The sequence below is a fragment of the Heterocephalus glaber genome, unplaced genomic scaffold (assembly GCF_053883595.1).
Source record: "Heterocephalus glaber isolate CG9 unplaced genomic scaffold, H.glaber_assembly_v1.0 deba00000546, whole genome shotgun sequence".
NCBI lineage: Eukaryota > Metazoa > Chordata > Mammalia > Rodentia > Bathyergidae > Heterocephalus > Heterocephalus glaber.
The window spans coordinates 17595581-17616964 of NW_028258147.1; the positions used below are offsets into that span (position 1 = coordinate 17595581).

At 34.8% G+C, this 21384-nt stretch overlaps 2 protein-coding genes across 3 annotated transcripts in view; one reads left to right on the forward strand and one right to left on the reverse strand.

The window, feature by feature from the left end:
• Positions 1-103: 103 nt before the first annotated feature.
• Lsm8 (LSM8 homolog, U6 small nuclear RNA associated) lies at positions 104-12677 on the reverse strand. 2 transcript variants are annotated; one of them, XM_087204599.1, is made up of 4 exons: positions 12497-12677; positions 11351-11391; positions 8926-9074; positions 104-7095 (listed from the first exon to the last, which is right to left on the reverse strand). In XM_087204599.1, exons 1-4 carry the CDS (start codon positions 12525-12527, stop codon positions 7005-7007), a joined length of 312 nt encoding a protein of 103 aa, XP_087060725.1. In that variant the 5' UTR covers positions 12528-12677; the 3' UTR covers positions 104-7004. The 2 variants fall into 2 exon arrangements, with proteins under 2 accessions (XP_087060725.1, XP_087060726.1); XM_087204600.1 differs by having other exon boundaries at positions 8926-9053; positions 12497-12675.
• The window catches only part of Cttnbp2 (cortactin binding protein 2), a 454755-nt gene continuing 446043 nt past the window's right edge, over positions 12673-21384 (forward strand). The window contains exon 1 of the mRNA XM_087204593.1: positions 12673-12821. The gene's annotated coding sequence lies outside the window, so the exon portion shown is untranslated. The remainder of the gene's footprint in view (positions 12822-21384) is intronic.

Below are 21384 nucleotides of genomic sequence, written 5' to 3' on the forward strand. Positions count from 1 at the left end.
GTGTGTGTGTGTTACCAGGTTTTGGGGTGCTGGAGTCTCTTTCTAGAGATGGTTTCTAGGTTCTTCCTGACTTAAATAAAGAATTGATCAAGATAAGCAGAAAGGGTAGTGAGATTTTACATTTATTAAAGTAAGAAAAGAAACATGCTGTGCAAAGCAACTTTGGGCCACCTAAAGAAAACAGATACACTCTGCAAACCACAGTGTGGGCCACTAAAGAGTTGACAGTGGCCTCAACTTGATGGTAGCAGTCTTTTTGTCTCCCATTCCTCAGGCTGATGTCAGATCTAGGCCATGGTTTCAAACACCTGCTCAAGTTCTCATGAGAATTAAATATAGCACTCTGATTAGTTCCAAGTGCAGGGGTTTGGGAAATGTTCTGCACATGTGTCCTGGAAGTCAGTGATCAACAAGTCATGCTCACTTCCCCAGCCAGTTTGCCACACCCTAATCTCCTGTCTCATTTTTATTTAAAAGTGGTGATCAAATATCACATTATTTTTTACATAAGGGAAAGACATTTTCATTCCCAGTAAACTTCTAGGTCTGGCAAAATTTTACTAGTTTTTTTTCCCCCTCCCCATCCAATAACTTTATCTGAAAATACTTAATTACATGCATACTTTTCTTAAGTCACAATAAGTAACTTGAAATCTATCATTATTAGGATAAATGTTAGCTATTATTATTGACAAATTAGTATATTCCAGCTAGTATTCCAACTTCTTTATTAATCTTCATAACCCAAAGGCAAGTGTTTCTCTGCCTCATTTTTACTGGAGCAATCAAGGCAAAGGAAAATTAACATGTCAGCACTACAAATCAACTCCGATTCCAGAGCCTGTGACATCCACTGCCATGCTATATTGGCCTCATTTAAGAACCTAGTTAGAAATTTCCTTCTAAAAATCACCTAAGTGTCAAGTCAGGTTGACATATTTAAATGCTGTTTAAGATAAAAACTAGGACCGGGGATTTAGCTGTGGTTCCGCCGCTTGCCTCGCAAATGCAAGGTCCTGAGTTCAATTCCCGGTACCAAAAACTATTTAAAACTTTTAAAAAGATAAAAACTAACTTTTAAAATAAATAAAATTTTAAAATTTTAACTTTTAACTGTCATTGTAACTTCTTCCAGGTCATTTATTTTAAAATGTTATATAAGGTATAGGACAGCATTCACTGGCAAGTTATTATCCATTAATGAGTTTTCTTCTTTATAGGGGGCAATTTATTATAATCATGATTTTCCTGATAAAAGGCTAATTAAGTGAAACATATATATCTTGTGCACATCTTCAGCTCTCAAACACTTTAGCTCCTTATCTGTTCTCTCCCAATAAACACACACACTCACATTTTAAATACATGGGACAACGCACTATCCCTCAAGAGATGTCTGTAACACATTCATCCTTACTCCTGAATTCTTTTCAACATATTTCAAATGTCATAAAAATCTAATAACTTTTTCATTATTTGTAAAACCAATTAATACAGGGAAAAGAAAACTAAAAACAAAATGTTTACAGTGTAACTGAGCATTAACCCATTAAGAGAAAAAGCCATATGATGCAGCTCAAAGAACACTGGTATCTAATGAAATGGAGTTCTTTTTTTTCCAATACTGGGGGATTGAACCCAGGGTCTTGGTACTGAGTTACATTCTCAGCCCTTTTTGGGTTTTTGTTTGATGACTTGTTTTTGAGGCAAGATCTCACTAAGTCTATAAAGTGCTCTGACTTGCCAACCTGCCACCCCACGGTCCCAGAGTGCTAGGATCAAGCATGTGCCACCAAGCCTAGCCTAGAATAGGAATTTGATGCAACTTTTAATAATTTTTGATCCATGCTACTTCTGGCAAGTAGTAATCTATAATTTTTAAATGTATAAAAAAGATCAAAAATGAACCAAAAATGTACGAAAAATATTTAACACAAACAATGGATTTAAAAAAATTCTCAATACTAAAATTTATACTTTCCTCTTTCAAAGATGTCTTGAAGAAGTTTCCAACTTCTTTATCTGCCAAATGCTACCAGTAGGCAGCAGATGTTAACTGTTAACTAATGGTAGAAAATTCTGTTAGTGAAGTTCTATTTTGCCTTCGTTGTTAGGAGTTATGTAACCTATACAGACTTAGAAATCTTAAAGCAGAAAAAAAAATGACGGGGAAAATGATTAATATGAATTATATCCACGTAAGATCATTTGTGGTCGGGCCAGGGATTTAGCTCAGTGGTTCCACCACCTGCCTCGAAAGCGAAAGGTCCCGAGTTCGATCCCTGATACCAAAAAAAAAGATCATTTGTAGTTGCTTTAAATGAATCCAGGTCCCAAAAATTATATATCCTAGGATACTGAAATAATCTGATAAATAACTCATGACCTTTAGATAGTAAACCTTTGAGTCAAGGTGATTTGGCTGAGGTAACAGACGCAAGCTTCACAAAGATAAGAACTTGTTAATTTTGTTCCTTGACATACACAGATCTTCACATACAGTGCCTACCATGTATTAATGGCTTATAAATGTCCCTAACAAAATTCCAAAATCTATTTTTTACAATTGAAGACACAGAGCAAAGGAAGCAATGATCACTAAGTAGCTGTATCAATTCACAAAGACCAAGGCCCAAGTTACATAGTTAAGCTAAGAAGAGTAAAGATCACATCAAAGCATCTGACCACATTTCACACCAATAATCCCTGTAAACAAGACAGAAAGAACTTGATTTTCTGCAATTAAATGAATTTATAGCTGGTTGAATGAGAACAGTATGCTGTTTAATGGATCACTATCAAGCCTGAAGGAGACAGCTCCATCTTGCTAACTTTTTTCAGTCACTTACGTAAACAAAAAGCAATTTTATCAAGTTTGTCCATGACTTAAAAAATTTTTTAAAACCACAAACAGCCCAAATTAAAAAATAAAAAGGCAAAATAAGTTAAATGAAATTTAAAATGACATAATCTAAGAAATGAGGAAATAACTATAAAAGTTCAGAATAGGGCCGGGGATATAGGTCAGTGCTTTCACCGCCGCCTGCTGCACAACCGCAAGGACCTGAGTTTGATCCCTGGTACCAAAAAAAAAAAAAAGTTCAGAATACCTCAGTGTGGTGGCACATACCTGCAATCCCAGTAATTAGGAGGCTGAGGAAGGATGGTGACTTTGAGCCCAGACTGGGCTACAGAGTTAGTTCAAGGCTATACTGGACTAGTGAGACCCTGTCTCATTAAACCAAAAAAAGAAGGAAAAAGAAAAGTGAGGCATGATAACACATGCTTGTAATCCCAGGACTTGGAAGCCTGAGGTGAATTACAAGTGCAAGGGCAGTTTGGGCTACATAGGAAAACCGTCTCAAAACAACCCACCTCTCCGCACCCCCCCACACACACAAACCAAAAAAAGGTCAAAATGAAGAGGTTCCTCTTCACAAATCTTTGGAATTTTACCTTAAACTCCAAGTCTAGAGGATAGAAACAAACTTAATTCGACTCATATTCGCTAAAACACTAAACTTATACATGCCTTTCACACAACCTAAATTCTTCAAATTTATATACTCAGGTTCCTTGTACAGTTATGGTAGCCAATAGGACAGACTAAAATGAAATGACAAAACCCAAATTTGAAACCTATTGTGGTCTTTAAATATTTAGAATAGCTGTTTTTTATTATTATGACTTAAAATTCACATCAAGGGCCTTAAATGCCATCCAATTTTGTCACAGCTCAGGAGGATCAGTGAATCCTAAGCATTTTGTGGGGTAGATTTATCCTAGCACACCTATCATGGTTTCTTTTGCTGTTAGCAACCATCCCTTTTTGTCCAATTATAGAACTACCAGACCACAATCAATGAAAGTAGGGCCCAGGAATATTTTTAAAGCATCTCACGTAATTATAATGAAAATGACCTACAGAGCAGCTTTGGCAGTTGCCTTAGCTCATCTATTTCTCAGTCAGGCTTCTGATGCTCCATTTTGAAATTGCACTTTCCAGTGACAGAAAATACAATCTAAGTAAAAGAAGCTCGAAAAGTTAAAGCCTGTTACTTTCTACTGGTATGTCTTGTAAGACACTTAACCCTGCTAAGCCTCAATCTCCCTGTTGATCACTGTTGAAATCACTGTTTAAGCATTTAGCATCATGCCTAGCATATAATAAGCAGTAAATAAATAAAAACTACTACCCACTAATTTTGAAGGTGAAGGGCCAGAATATACTCTATTGCTAATTAAGCATTCCTTTATAAATTAACCACTAGACAAGTAGGTGGACATGGCACTAAAAGGGGAATATTTACTTTCTTCTCTACATGGCAAATCTTAACATTACTTGTCTGAGAAAAATATTGCCATGGTTATCCTGTATTAGCATTAAGTATCATCTGAAAGTTGTGTTTAGTCCTATTCACATCACTCATTAGCTTAAAAGTTCAGGGAGATTAAGGTATTAAATATGATGTTTAAGAGAAGCAAATATTAATACAATATCTTTAGTATCAATTGTCCTAGGAACCAAGATTTGTTCCAAGATTCGTAATATTTAAGTCAAAAGCCTCAGCGCTTGAGGCCATTTAACTCATCAAAGTTCTTCAACCTGAAAGCAAAGCTATTTTAAATTATTATTTTAGATACTTAACTTTTTAGTTAAGAAAAAACTTAAGTTCTTTTTGCAGTTAATTATTCTTTTCAAACAGCTTTAATGAAATTATCTAAGAAACATTTTTAATTAATTATAAACTGGTTTTGGATTGTGCCTGTGCCTGAATCACAAAGGACAGAGGTAATTACAGAGCATAATCAATTTGACTTTGCATAAATGATTATAGAATTAAAATTTCATTAAAGAATATAAAAAATTTGATACTACATATCAATCACATCATCACTCTTGGTTGTAGTTCCCTTCCATTTTCATGAAAATATAAATTTAATTTGAACTGGTTAAGTCTGTTATGTGCATCTACGGAAAAAAAAGGTGTATCAGTACACTATCATTCACTTCATCTATACATCATTAATAAAAAGTCACAAAAATTATCATTTGGGGAATTTTTCCATCAGGAAAATACATCTAACGTATTTTTTAAAATTTTTTAAATGAGGACACATCATATAAGGAATGCATTTCCAGATTATGTTTTCTTATTCATATGTAATCTGTGTTCATATATGAAGTGCTTTGGAAAAATGACTTGACTTCATTTATACTGTTAGAATGTATTTCTTAGCGAGCTAACGTTGTTTTGCCATTAAATTTTTGGAATTAGTTTAGTAATTTAAAATATCATTAGTGATTAAAATAGAATATTTGGTTCAGTCCCTAAGGTTGTTTACCTTACCCACTTTGCGTTATTTTCATTTTATTACTGAATCAATTCTAAAACCTTATACTACAAAGCCAGTATTTATAAATAACCAATACTGACTATTTAACCTTCTAATTACATCACTGAGTATCAACCAAGTTATCTCAAGGTAATCATGCTTCATGATCTATGAAAAAAAATCTTTCTCCTTACAAGTCTTGTTTTATTTATTAGACAAAATTATGTCTTAAGGGTTTTAAATATTTTAAAATGTATATGAAACTCACCTCTAAACTATGAAAGGATCCATTCCAGAAGCCCTTTTCAGAATTTATACAAAGTGGGCAGCTTCTCTTCTTACTGACCTAGTACTTTAAGCCATGAATCAGCAAACTATATGCCTTTCAGGGCAAATCCAGCCTGCTGCCTGTTTTTGCAAATGAAGTTTTACTGGAAAAGAGCTGTGACTATTTCTGTATAGCCTGTGACTATTCATGTATTTGTATCTATCCCTGCTTTTGTTACAGCAGCATGGTTGAGTACCTGCTACAGTGACCACATGGCCTACAAAGTCTAAAATATCTACTGTCTAGATCTTTACCGAAATTTGCCAACCTCTATCTTAAATACTTTCATATTTAAAAACTATTTAAATGTTGTTAGAATTGTAAGGATGCAACTATTTTTCAATTTTCTTCATTATAAATTTCTATGGACTAACCTGGATTATCTAAATACTCCTTATAACCTTGTTCCTATGAATTCTTTAAAAGACCAAGTTTACCTCTCCAATCAGATTTATGGAAGCAACCAATCATGGAAAGCTACTGGCAACAGCAAGCACTGCTGCAATATAAATCTAAGGTTTATTTACCCACATATAAAAACAACAAAAACTCTTTGATATTAGAAATTTCCCAATTCTTAAAAGTAAAAAACTACAGTGGCTTTTAAGATTATATGGAATCAATTTTTCAGATAATATACTGCTAAAATTCAGTATTAACATGTTCATATTCAGTAACATGTTCATATTATTTTCATATCTAACTCATTGGTCATCCAAAGGCTTTGCAAATTATCTTCTCTACTAATCCTACCTCTCTTCCTCATCTTTAATATTCAAATTCTAGTTTTTAATCTAATTTATTAAAACTTTGTTGGTATTCTTTCTTTACTCAACCAAATACATTTTTACCCACATCTCTTAAGTGCTAGACAGTAACTTTTAAAGGCACTGGCACTACCAGTATCACAAGGGCCATAGAATAAATTCCAGTGATTTGTTTAGATATCATCAGAAGATCACCTTCTGATAACTTTAAAATCTTGGAAAGAAATACATGTATTTTGTACTATTTACTTGTATGCATGATTTATATAACTCAAAAATTCAACTACTTTTCCACAAATATTAAAATATCAGAAAGTACTGATTTTCTTAAGTTTTCAAAATCATTAGACTTTCATTACATTCAGTAGAAAAATAAAATGAAGCTACCACACTTATAATTTAGGCAAAAAAGTTTTTTCAATAAAAACATAGAAATATTTTGATTTATATATTACAATGAGTCAATATGAAGTCAAAATCCACAATTAACATGTTGATAAAAATTCTGAACACCATTCTCAGAACAGTTTCTGTACAAGATTTACAGATGTCTACTGCATGCCGTTTTTTCCTCAGTGTGCTACAGAGTTTAGAGGTTCTGCTCGAATATTCCCCAAGTCAAGTGCAGAATCTGTCTCTTCATCAATTTCTCCAATGACTGCACTGTAATTAATTATGAAAAAAAGTCAACAGTTAAAACAAACACACTTCTGAAATAAATTCATATGAATTTCTAAAATCTTATAAATCAAATCAAAGCGCTTAGTTCCATTCTTCCAAAACATGTAAAACTGAGAAGGCACAGTAAAAAGAACTACTTAAGGCAGAAAGTAAGAATTTTCATCACCTGGTGAATTATACATGTAAGTCACAAATCTTTTACAAATGGGAAAGGGACCAAAAATTGGAGGGAGGAGAAGAAGAAGGAAGGGGAATGAAAGGGGATGTAAAAAGAATTAAAGAATTAAAGATGTATTATGTTACATGTACCACTCCCCATGATGAATGTCATCATTATGTAATGCAAACATGTACTAATAAAAATTAAAACTGAAAAAAAAAAAATCTCAAGGAGAAATAATTTGTAGGTAACTCTATTAGAGCAACCAATGTTAAAGGAATGCTGGTAAATGTTTAAAAACCAGTTCTCTGCAGAAAAAGAAAGAGATTGATTTGTAACATTTACTAATATAGTATCATTCAGGCAAATATTCCTACCTTGGACAATTTCAAAGTATTAATAAGACAGCTAACAATTAGCCTGCAAAATTCCAGAAAATATAACTATCTGCTTTCATGAGCCAGTGCAAGGTGGCTCTATCACACTACTGCATGTAAGATTAAAGTTTAATTTTTTTAAAATTAAGGTAGGATAAACATTCTTAAAATCAACTGTTACACACAATCTCAATATAAAAGATCAGTGTTGTCCTGGTTAGGGGACTTGTGCCCAATGAGTTCTCTCAGTCTTTATAGCTCACCTTGTAATTTTAGCTAAAAATTATTCTATGGAATATTTTATAAACCCAATTTTGATTACAGATCAAATAATAACCAAAATTGCTAATGTATCTTTTGTTGCATTCCAGTCATATTTTAATTCTATCACTAGAAAATGAATTCAACATTCTAGCCAGCACTATAATAATACTAGCCACATGTAACTATTAATAATTAAACTGATTAATATTTATATTTATAAATATTTATAATATTCAGTCATGCCAGTCCCTTTTTGAATACTCAATAGTCACAAATGGGTAGTATTGAAAAATATCAATATACAACATTTCTATCATCAGAAACATTTCTGCTCCATATGGTTGCATGCTTTCCTTAAAACATGCTACCTCTAAAACATTCTCAAACTAAATTCTCAGTGTCCTAAAGTAATTAACACCACAGGATAAATATAGGGATATAGTAAACATTTCAATTACACTAAAGAAAAAAAATCATGAATTCTTAATAAGCATATTTATTTAAAATTGCTTAAACAGGAGATTTGCTTAAACAGGAGATTTCAACCATTTTTCAAACTCTCGCCTTGGCCCCTAGGAGTGTATTTATGTTCCTGTGAAATGCAGACTAGTTGTCTATGGTCACACAATCTGAACACACTCGATGTGTCAGAAATGCAGGCTAGTTAGAACATTTTTAGAAGCCTCAGAAATAAGGTATTTAGTGTAAGGCAAGGCCCTTTCTTGGACCCTAGCCACTACTAGCAAGATGGACAAATCTCAGCAGGTAAAAGTTTAATTTGAAAATAAATCATTTTGTTTGCTCCTGAACAATCTTAATATAAAATTTACAGATTTTCCTTACTTTAAGAAAACATAAGAACAGTCACACAAAATAAATGAATGCATGCTTCTGTTAACTGTACATGAATGATATAGTATGATATTTTGGGGAAAATCTCTTCCTCCATAAAGTAGAAAAGTACACCTGTAGTATAATTTTAACCTAACTTAAAAGACATATTTTACTTACACATTGTCACCTCTTACGATGTATAATCCTAGTACCACTTGTTCAACTCCCTGTGAAGAGCTGAATACTCGTTCATGGCTTTCATCCAAAATCAAATTAATGGTCTGGTCAAAACCTTTAAGTGTACCCTGAAAAGAAAATATCCCAGACTAAAAGAGAAATATTCTAGTTTACATAAATGTACAAATACAACCACTGTAGTAGTTAGGTAGGCACCTGACTGAACTATAAAAGCCCACTGTCACATAAAATAACCAACAGTGTTCCAGAGCACAGAACTTATTTCTTGGTTGTTTAAGATATGAAAAATCTGGATCACACATCTCACTAGTGTGCAGTTACTGAGTTACAAAGGACACCAATGTACCAGAGCATTTCCAAGAAGTAGCATAAAGCTCTTACAGTGCAGTAGCAAGCATTCCAAGAACACAAACAAGGGAAATATAAGGAAAAATGATATTGAAATAAGGAAAAACTATATATATATATATATATATATATATATATATATATATATATACCAGCTATAGTAATGTAATAGTATCACTGCATGCTATATACTAGTACTAAGGCACTGTGATAAACACACTGTACACATCTAATCGCTATCCTTTAAGCTATAAACATCTAAATATTTGTCATTTTTCTGAACTTCAAATCTGTCCCATAAGTATATACAAACTTCAAACAGCTAACAACACTTAAATAAGTACTTAACTAGTTGGCAGTATTTTGTGTCTCACATATATTTATTATTTAATTTTCCCAATAATACAGCAAAGTAGATACAAATATGACTGCAATAATTAGTACCTGAACTTTGAAAGAAATAATAAGGTAAAATTTTATGAGGTTGGTTTTTTAAATAAAGGAAGATACAGATATCTAGCAAAACATAGTAACTCAGATGTAATAAGTTTCTGAAGAAACTGACTTATATTGGGCTAACCTCTCAAGCTCACTATCAAACTATTTCAGATCTATAAAATCAGAATAAAATAAAGAAAATCATAACCTAGAATTTGGAAGAGAACCAGGATAAATACTTATTATATTAGTTAGCAAACAGTTATCATTAACACTCATACCCAACCTGTTTCATTTTACACCTATCCTAACAAACACTGTGTCAAATATGGAACTATTAAAGTTTTAGTACTCATATATAACTTTCCTTCTTCTATAAAATTCACGATATACCTTGTTAAAAAAGTAAGAAATTTAAACAAGATTTTCACAGAATAAAATTTTTTTTGCAAATACAGGATTCTTGAAATGTTGAGATTAAAATATTTCAAACTGCCCATATCCGACAAAATACAAAATGAAATGTCAAAAAAATCAGAGTTGCTTTCTTAATTAAGGAAGAAGTAAGGCTACTAGCTTGTCTTTGGAATCAAACCCATTTGAAATCCCCATTTAATTGCTTTTTTGTTTCTTCGTTTTTTTGCAGTACTGGGGATCTACCTCCTTGTGCTTGCAAGGCAGGCACGGCGCCACTGAGCTAAATCCCACCCCCACCCCCACCCAATTCCCATTTAGTTTTGCCACTGATACTGTGACTCTGGCAAAGGGACTCCCTTCCTCTGAGTTTGGATCCTAACCTATAATACAGAATAATTCTTCACAAAGTTGTACCGCAGGACAAATAATGACACATATAGAGTGCCTGGCCCAAGCCATACACTCAATAAAGGGCATGTAATAGTAATAGTAATGGCCTATTAATAACAATTACAATGATTGAAAAAGAAAAAAGCAAAACTACAGAATGGCATGCACTCAATAAATGGCATGTAATGGTAATAGTAATGACCTATTAATATCCATTACAATGACTGAAAAAGAAAAAAATCAAAGCTACAGAATGAGAAAATAAGGGATTAAATTACAGTCATGCACAACATAACATTTGAATCAAGGATGGACTGTAAACACAGCAGTGGTCCCATAAGATTATACCATCTGCTGCCTCATTTGTGTAAGTATACTTTTAAAGATTTTCACACAATAAAATCACCTAAAAACACATTTTTCAGACCTGATCGCCATTGTTAAGCAAATGACTGAACACACAGGTAGTAAGTCACGTTTCTAAGAAGCATATACAAAATTTTTTAAATGATTTATATAGCCAATGTTACAGCACTGAATGGGAAAGGAAACAAACAAAAAGATAATAATAAATCTATTATTCTATTTCCAAGAAGCCTTGTACATATAGCATACATTCAGTGTTTGTTAGTGAAGAAAATATGGATTGGCAGCAATGCGATAAAGGTAAAAAGCTGAATAAAAAAAATACAATACAAAAAAATGCAATATAGGTATACTGTGGTGCTTAGGCATTGTAGATCAGAAGGTGCACATAAAAATTTACAATCAAAAAGACTACAAGAAAGCAGAGAATGAAAATGCCACCTACCACAATCATTCTGCCATCAGAAGTAATAACAGCAACAGTTCCTGATAACTGAATCAAGGAAAGCATTTCTTAGGGAATACAAACTGAAAATTTAGATTCTGGTAATAGAATGGTTTAAATTACTAGAAAAAAAGATGATAGAATTAAGATCTATTTAACAAATCTATTATGTTCACTACATAAAAACTTTTAAGTTTCTAACGTTGTAAAATTCTTTTTGATAATTACATAACAAAAAAAGAAAAGTAGGAAAAAACCTCCTATATGTGATAGTGTATCCTGTCTCAAAACAGCTGGGATGCTTGGTACCCTTTTACTAAGAATGTTGCCAATCTATGCTCTTGAGCAAGACGTTTCCCCCTTTCTTAGGTTTATTTCCTTATGTAGGAAATAAAAATCAATTTAATTATGTCGGAAATAAAAATTAATCAATTCAATTAATCGATGCTGCGTGATTTCACAAAGTTAAGACAACTATCTTCCAGGACGAGGCTTTTGGAATTCAAAAGAAGCTATAATTAATGTCATAAGATACCAGTAATGCTTGCATCTTTGAAAGACTTCAGTATTTAATCTTTCTGCCAGATTTGTACATGACCACATGGTAATATTGTTGTCCTGAGACACTACAACCCATTACAAAAGCAAGCATTATTTTCAGTCAACCAAGTTGAGACTTCAAGTGGGAAACGGGCGGGAGGTTCGTGGCGGACCACCTTTAATAATTTTGCGACCTTTGAACAATGTCCAAAGCCGGTGACTAAAACAAGTACAATACATAGATTTATAAAACTATCATCGCTGCCGGGGCAACGACTCATTTTATTCCCAAACGTGAACATCTAAGCCTTAAGAAAACAATAAGGATTAATCAATACGGCATTATTATAAAGTTTTGAATAATTTCACCGGGCTGCGTGCGTGCGTGTGTGTGTGTCTGCTTGCTGTTTAAGGCTAAAATTAAAAAGCACCTTAGGCCCGCAGGCTCGACCTGGGTCACAGGACTGGCTGCTCCCAGGTCCTGATCCCTCAGTCCCTCCCTCCCTACCCGGCCTCCCGCCGATCCAGGCCTAAGGCCCCTCCAGCCCGGGTCCCCTCCAGTACCGACACCACCCCCGACGGTTTTGTCAGCCGGCCAGAGGATACGGTTAATGTAATTCTCCAAGGCGGACGTCATGTTGCTCAGCCCAGAGGTTCCGGGCGACAGACGGGTGCCGGCGAGGAGCCGAGCTAAAAAGGCCCGCCAGAAAAAAGCACTGGCTCACGCCCGCCGGCCACAGCAAATACCGCGAGACTTGCAAAGCTGCCGATGTCGGAAATTGAAAACAGGGAGCCCACCAAACAGGAAGCAAACTGGTGACTAGAAGAGCGCGTGCGCACTGTTTCCGCAAGTCTTCCGGGCAGTGATCCGGAAGCCGAGAGGGACAAAAGTCCTCGGGAAGCGGAAAGGAAAGGAAAGCACTTCTTGAAGGTGGGGTAGGTGGGAGAAGGCGGGAGTGGGAGCGCGCTTCTTAGCACAGGCACAGACAGTGTGGTCGTAGTTGCTAGAAGAAAAATGTGAAAAGAGGAGGCAGGAAGAAACGGAACAAGGTGTTTACACCGAGGTATTTTGTTCTCTTATAAAATGTAGGTGCAGGGAAATGGAATCTAGTTTTCAGCAGCACGGGTTGAAAATTAAAGAAGCCAAACGGCCTAGCACAAAGTCATTCACGTTGTAATCACAAGGATTATATCTCTGGAGAACAGCATTGAAAAGCATGTTTGTGTATTGTGCATTTAGCTGTAAGGGTACTCTACAATGAAGGCATTATTAGCTTCTTTAAGAAACTAAATCCAAATAAGTAAATGTATGTTATGCTCCCTGTACAAGACATTTCAACTCTGGACCTCTCTTCCCTTACCTGCCGTAACTATCATTGTCGGTGTCATTCCAGAATATACCATATCCCCTTCAGGTTTATAAAAGGACTTGAAGTTATAAAAGGATATGTACACAAAACAATGGCTGTAGTGATTTTCCTTTTTTACAAATTATGTTTGATTTCCAGTTGGGCATGTCTTTTTCATAGCTGAAGAATTGAAATAAATCTTGGTAATGCCAGCAGTTTTCCTCAGAAAAATGAAGCTTCTCTCTTGATTAGAGCAAACCCACAAAATAAAGTCACCCCACCCAGTGATTAACATTTTATATACTGAAACTTACTCTGACCTGTTTGAAACAAGCTACATATACTCACCAATTAGGAGATGAATGTCCTATATAATCCAGAGAACAAATAATCTTCCATAAGTGAAAAAATGAATATATTGTGAGGTTGGCAAATGTTATGCGTTCAATTAAAAGAAAACTGAAGAACTAATTAGTGATAAATGAGGTATCATTAGTGAGTTTTTAAAAAATTGTGTGTCACCTTCTTAAAATGAGTAATCCATGTAGCTCTGTTTATGCTTGGACAATGTTTATTAACATTATATAGTAATTTATGGAACTAAGTATCATAAATACATGATAACTCCTTGACCTCTCGAAGTTTCCATTACATTCATAGGCCAAATAAATCGCAGATCTTCAGTGTTTATAGATCATCACAAAATCTCTTTTGTTTGAAATTTTTGTATACCTATCCTACAACTGCTAGTTTATGTAGTCCCTAAGATTCACAGATGTGGAGAAAAAGCATATGGACAAAGAAGAGTACATTTATTATGACAAAAAAAGGATATCCTGACAGAAACATTACATTTATGATTTAACTAAATTAGTCTCGTGACTTTGGAAGTACATGAACATAGAGAGTTTAGTATCTCATAAAGGAGAAGGCTAAAGAGGAAGTTGTATGTATAAAACTGATATATATAGACAACTAAAAGAAGAGATACAGTAACACTTTCAGTTTAAAAAGTCTCTCAAATTCTTCCTTTTAAATCATATTCTATCACGGATAAAGCATCATTTAAGGTATGCTTGGAAGTGACACTTAATTCCATTACTTCTAAATCTAAATCTTGAGCAAAAAAAAGTAACCTGAAGGATCAGACTCCTAGAATGTGAGAAAGCCGAATTTGTACTTCTTTGTAAATATTTTTTAAAACTAAGGCAATAATTATTTTTAAATTAAAATAATACTTATTTTAACTTAATGAGAACTTTTTTTCTGATTTCTATACCTACAAATTGCAAAGGAATTAATCAGCAATATATATTCAGTATTTCTCTAGGCTTCTCCTAGGCAGAAGATATATATATATTTTTAAAAGATATGTTTATTAATAAAAGATATATATGTTAATAAAAGATACACATATATAAGTATATACGTAGATCCTCTTCTTAAAGAAAATTCTTGAATAGTTACAGAGGTTTAATTACAAAGGTAGAATAATAAATGCATGGAAGAAAATCCAAAATTATAAATAAATGTAATTGATCAAGAAATTTAAGTTCATTTAACACAATATATTGCAAGGTATTTGTCACATAGTTTGTTGTTTTTTTTTCATTTAGTAAGAAAGATGAGTTTCTTTGTGGTGGTTTTTTTTTTTTTTGGTACCAGAGATTGAACTTGGGACCTTGCACTTGTAAGGCAGGCAGGCGGCAGAACCGCTGAGTTAAATCCCCAGCCCGAGATGAGTATTTTAAACTCCATTTCTTTTTTTTTTTTTTTTTTTCAAAATCTGAATTTTATATATATTTTTTTCCATTAAGTTTATTGGTACATGTTAGGTCTACAGTGCAGTTACATTCATCATTGGGATCTTGTACCTTTACATGATGTATCTTGGTTCTTAATTTTTCCCCATTCCCCTGCTCTGCATTCAACCCCTCCACCCTTCCCTATTTACAGACTTTGTTTCCATGTTTTTCCTTTTCTCATATTTGTTTCTTTTCCCTTCTTTCCTTTCCCCTACTCCTTCCACTTCCCCTACTCCTTTAGAAGTTTTCTTCCTATTACACAATATCAGTTATACATTTTAATTCTTATTTACACTTTTAGTTTTTCACACCAAAGAAACTATTCAGTATGTACACGTGTGTCCTATTTATTTCACTTAAAAGTATGGCCTCAATGTGCATCCACTTAGCTATAAATGTCTCTAGTTTCTCCTTCTTTATGGCTGAATAGTACTCCACTTTATAAAAAAACACATCTTTATCCAGTCTCCAGTTGATGGGCAATTGGGCTGTTTCCAATTTTTAGCTATTAAAAACTGTGCCACTATAAACATGGGTGTGCTTATATCACTGTGGTATGATTCTTTTAATTCTTGTGGGAAGATACCCAGAAACAACTCCAGACACACTCAGCTACTTCATTTTTGACAAAGGAGCCAACCATCCTCACTAGAGGAAAGATAGCCTCTTTAATAAATGGTGTTGGAAATGCTGGATTTCAATTTGCCAAAGATTAAAACTAGACCCCTATCTTTCACCACGTACTAAACTAAAATCAAAGTGGATTAAAGATCTAAATATTAAAACAAAAACACTAAACTTGCTGGAAGATAAATTAGGTAGAACTCTCAAAGACATTGGCAAAGGAAAAAACTCCATGAACAAATCCTCAGTAGCACAGGAACTAGCACAAAGAATCAACAACTGGGATCTCATCTCATTAAAAAGCTTCTGCCCTGCAAGGGAAACCACCAACAGAGCTAACAGACAGCCTAAAATGTGGGAAAAAATTTTTACCAGCTGTTCCTCAGACAAAGGTCTACTATCTAGAATACATAAAGAACTAGAAAAAAGTCAGACCCCCCCCCAAATATAAAGACCCAATTCAAAAATGGGCATCTGAAATGAACAGACATTTCTCAGACAAAGAAGTAAAAGCAGCAAATAAACATATGAAAAAGTGTTCAACATCACTTGTCATTCGAGAGATGCAGATGAAAACAACACTGAGATGCCACCTCACCCCAGAAAGAATGGCTGCTATCATGAAATCAACCAATAATAAATGCTGGCTAGGGTGTGGGGAGAAAGGAACCCTTCATTGTTGGAGGGGTGCAGACTGGTGCAACCACTGTCAAAGTCAATATGGAGATACCTCAAACAACTAGGATTGGAAATCCCATTTGACCCAGCTATTCCTCTACTGGGTATCTTCCCAAAAGAATTAAACTCCCATTTCTTAATGCAACTGATGTACTAAATAAGAAACTGTAGAGTGGTGCTGAAGAACACTAATTCAGGGCTGGGAATATAGCTCCGTGGTAGAATGCTTGTTTGGTTGTTTGCCTAGCATGCACAAGGCCCTGGGTTCAGTATGTAGCACCATACACACACACACACGCGCGCGCATTTAAAAGCTCAGTAAGAACTAACTTCATCAAATTGCTGAAAAATAAAATAATACTTGTTAAGCCTGGTATGTAAAAAGCATGCAATAAATGTTAGTGACTATTATTCAAGGACCTAGAACTATATTATAAATAACCCTTTTCTTAGGCCCAAAGCTTATTCTAATACATTTCATTCACTGCCTTATTTTCTCACTGGACAAACTGAGTGGGACACATCTTAATTAAGGGGAAGATGGATATGTGTTAGAATTTTGAAACTTTTTCTTTTTTTAAAAAAAGGTGTCTTAAAATGAGCTGCTATAATAAAATATCTTAGACTGAGGCATTTATAAAACACTCAGAACTTAACTCTTCTTGAGGCTAACTAGTCCAAGATGCAGATGCCAGCCTGTTCGATATATAATGAAGGCCTATTTCTTTTGCACGGCACTTGCTTACACCATGCTCACATAGTAAAAGGGAGTAAAGGAGCTACCTTCAACCTCTTTTATGAGAACACATCCCACTCGTGAGTGTTCTTAATCACTTTTCCAAAAACCTCATTTCTTTTGTGCATGTGTGGTACTGGAGCTTAAACCCAGGACCTCATGCATGGTAAGCCCTTGCTGTACTACTGAAGTACACCCCAACACAACATACCACCTCTTTCTGTGTGTGTGTGTGTGTGTGTGTGTGTGTGTGTGTGTGTGTGTGGTGCTGGAGTTGAAACCCAGGGCATGGCACATACTAGGCAAGCCCTTTACCACTTTCTTAGTTACATCCCCAGGCCCTCATCTCTTATTAATACTGCCACATCAGGTATTAGGTTCCAACATAAGAATTTTGGAGAGATACTAACATTCAGACTTCAGACAGAAAAAACAAAAAAATAATAATATGAACATTTTAGCTACGGTATGGTATGTACATTTCTGAAAATGTTCACTTTTCTTAAATGGTTCAATTAACAACCTAAAGAAAAAACAGGTCTGGGAATGACCCACTCAAAACCTGAACAACTGAGCAATAGTTAATCAAACTTTGCTGCTTATTTTTATCACCTGGGAATCTTTAAAAACTACTGTTGATGCCTGATTTCCCCACACAGACATTCTGAATAAAATAGTAGAAGGAGAGAAACTCAGCATCAAGATTCTGAAACATCCCTAGGTGACTGATATATAGTAAAGTTTAGGGACCGCTGAACTGTAGCATTACCAGAGATGATAATGACCCAAATGGTAAAACAAGCTTGTCTGAAAGGACATGTAAAATTGCTAACAAATAACAAAATGCTAACAATTTAATGAGTTTTACCTTTCAAAAAAGTTGATACTCTAAAAGAAAACAATTTATGGAGCCAGGTACTGCCTGTAATCCCAGGTTCTTAGGAGACAAAGGCAGGCAATTCAAAACTTGGAAGCCAGCCTAAGCAACTTAGTGAGACCCTGTCTCAAAAATAGAAAAAAATAAAAAAGGCTGGGGTTGTAGTTCCGTACTTCCTGAGTTCTATGCCTAGTATCTTCCCCCAAAAATGATAGTTTGTGGAAGGGTAGACATGGATAAGTGATGGAAGGAAGGGCAGAAGAACACTGTCAGATGTGGCAAATAGAGTAGTTGCAAACTGCAAGAAATGTGGACGTGCTAGAGATGAATAGCTGACTCTCTGATGTTGCTTTTTCACATCACAAAGATCTAAGAAAACAGCAAAGTAAGTCTTATTGATGATCGAAGAAAACTATAAAATAAGTCCTATCACATGACTGAACCAAGGCATGGAGGAATGGGATACTGTCCAGGGAAAAGATATCATTTGAGTACTGTTTTCTGTAGACTTTGTGCAGTCATCGATTCAGCTGAATTGCTTCACCTATAGTGAAGCACAAGATATTCAAGTGCTACAAATAATTAAATATGATCCAATCCATCTTCCCTGTTATTCTAATAGTACTCCCCCGCTTAGCAATAACATGTGAACTGATTTGTATTGTAGAAACAGAGCTGTAACACGACAAACTGTATTAATATTCCACTGAAAATTTAAATTTCATAAAGTTAACATGCTTCTATTTTACTTATCTATGCCTGTGGTTCATATTCTGTTTTTACACCAGCTAATTTTGGGGGTAGGCAGTTCTTACACTTTTTGCCTTAGATGGCTGCTTAAATTCATGTGACTTGGGGCAGCTTTATTTAAATGGCACCAAAAAAAGTATGACTAATCCAAATGGAGCACCCACACCTGCATATTTTCAGATTTTTAAATAAATTACCATGTATGTGTTATTATAACAAAGCAGATTAAGGAACATTATTTTAAGCTAAATCCATTTGCTTGCTTTTTGTTGTTTTGTTTGGGTTTTAAAGATTCGTTAATCTTTTAATAGCTTGGACCACATTCTAGATAAAATTATACTATCCATTTCATTGTGACTATCTTACAAGGTAGAATTATAGTCTGTATCTCAAATGATCAGCCTATATCCATAGATACTGTCCACTTTTGTATGTATACTTTGTTCCAAGCTCAGAGGGAATTGACTTCCAATATTCCAAGACAGGTTCATATTTTTCAGATATCAACACCAATGGGGAGAATAGGAAAAACAGTGCTCCCCCAAAGACATCTGCAGGCAGTTTTTAGGTAATTTGTGTTGAAATTTAAGGATGTTGAGATAGACCATTCTGGATTATCAAGGTGAGCCCCCTGTAATCACATGAGTTCTTAAAATAGGAAGAAGACAGGAGAGTGGGTCTGAGGGATGTGATGTGAGAAGGACTAGTCATGCTGTAGATGGCTTTGAAGTTGGAGGAAGGAAACTATGAGCCAGAGAATGTGGAGGCTGGTAGAAACGCAGTTACCCTTACTTTATAGCCAACAACAACAACAAAATAGGGACATTGGTCCTACAAGGGCAAAAAGCTGAATTCTACCAGTAATCTCAGTGAGCAAGAAGTGTATTTTCCCCCTAGAACCTCCAGAAAGAAATTCATTCTGCTAACATCTTGAGTTTAGTCCACTCAGATGCATACTGGACTTCTGACCTATAGAGCTGTAATATAATAAAGTTTTGTTATTTTCAGTCACCCAGTTTATGGTAATTTGTTATGGGAGCAATACAAAACTAATAGATACATGTGATTTCTTAATTTATTATCTTCCTGAATTTTGACCAAAGAAAACCACTGGTGAAGCCGGGCATGGTGGTGCATGCCTGTAATCTCAGCACTCGGGAGGCTGAGGCAGGAGGATCGTTGAGAGTCAAGGCTAGCCTGGGCTATATAGTGAATTCAAGGTTAGCCTGAACTATATATACCAAGACCCTGTCTCAAAAAAAAAAAAGTCACTGGAAAAAAATGAAAGTATCTAAGAGATTAGGAGCAAGTTCAGTTCATTTTAAACAGCATTAAGTACTGTTGCTCATTACCGTCTTTCCCTGGCACAACACCCTCCTGAATTGAAATTTCTCCCCAAAATTTCCTCCGTGGTAACATTAAGAAAAAGATGGGTCTCTTAACCCAACCTACTGTTTAATTCATCTGTGTAGTTTTCTAATTACAGTCATTCCTTGTTATCCAGAGGGGATTGTTTCCAGGACACAGTTTAGATACTAAAATCTGTGATTGCTCAAGTTCATCCTATAAAATGACATAGTAGTTCCATATAACCTATGTACATCCGCTTGTAATTTTAGTTTAAATCATCTCTAGATTCCTTATAATATCAAATACAATGTAAATGTTATGTTATACGTATTGTTTAGGGAATGATAACAACAAAAAAAGCCTGTACATATTCAGAATAAACTCAATTGTTTTTTTACCACCAAATATTTTCATTAGTTTATTGAATCCAGAGATGCAGAACCTGCAGATAGAGGATGTCAACTGCATACTGTCTTTGTTATAGGGTGGGTACTTCACTGTCTGGATACGTAAGAGTGACATATGTTCAAACTTATCTAAATCTTAAGTGTTGTTGGTCAAGCATTCTTGTGGTTTTTGCTGGTTGCTTTTCTGGGTTTTGTATTCTTGCTCCAAGTCATTTAATTGGCAGAACTGATCTTTGAATCTAGAGAGTCAAGATCCACTCTACTATGCCACCACTGACATTGTTGTTGCCCAAGAGCATAGGGAAGTAAAGAATATGATGAAGATAAATCTGGTTATTCAGAATTGGGCAGTTGTGGTTCTGCCTTTCAATCTGGGTGAGGACAAGTACAAAGAGGGAGAAACATATTCAACACTTCTGCCTCTGTTGCATTTGGTCTATTTCTTCTTCCGTAAATGGCATCTGTGTTGTTATTATTCAGTTTCTATAATGGGAGCTGGCAAACAGCAGTCCATGAACCAAAATTTGGGGTGAATAAATTTTACTGGCACACAGCCACAAACCTTAATTTGTTGTATATTACCTATGGTTCCTTTCAGTAGTATTCAATGATTACAACAGAGGCATACAAAACCTAAAATATCTGCTTCTTCACAGGAAGCTTGAAGATTTTGTTAGCTAACATTAAATGAGATTTCTAAAGCTTTTACATCCATATTACCAAATTCATCATCCTGAAGCAGCTTCGCATATTATCATAATGCCCATGTTTGACCAACTTTGAGATGATTCCTCCATTCTTCTCAACTTAACATGTTGCACCAAGAATAATTAAACGAGAAAAACAAAACATCAGATTAGGTATCAGAAGAATGTTTATGTGGTTTCTTCTCCCCCTTCCTTACTGTTTCTGAAATTT

What these genes read in the sequence shown, in the direction of transcription:
- Lsm8 (XM_087204599.1), bottom strand. Translation starts at nt 12,527, where the DNA reads ATGACGTCCGCCTTGGAGAATTACATTAACC. An exon ending in CTTGGAGAATTACATTAACC is followed by an intron (nt 11,392 to 12,496) that starts GTATCCTCTGGC and finishes TTCAGTTATCAG; the next exon opens with GAACTGTTGCTGTTATTACT. An exon ending in CTGATGGCAGAATGATTGTG is followed by an intron (nt 9,075 to 11,350) that starts GTAGGTGGCATT and finishes TTTCTCTTTTAG; the next exon opens with TCTGGGATATTTTCTTTTCA.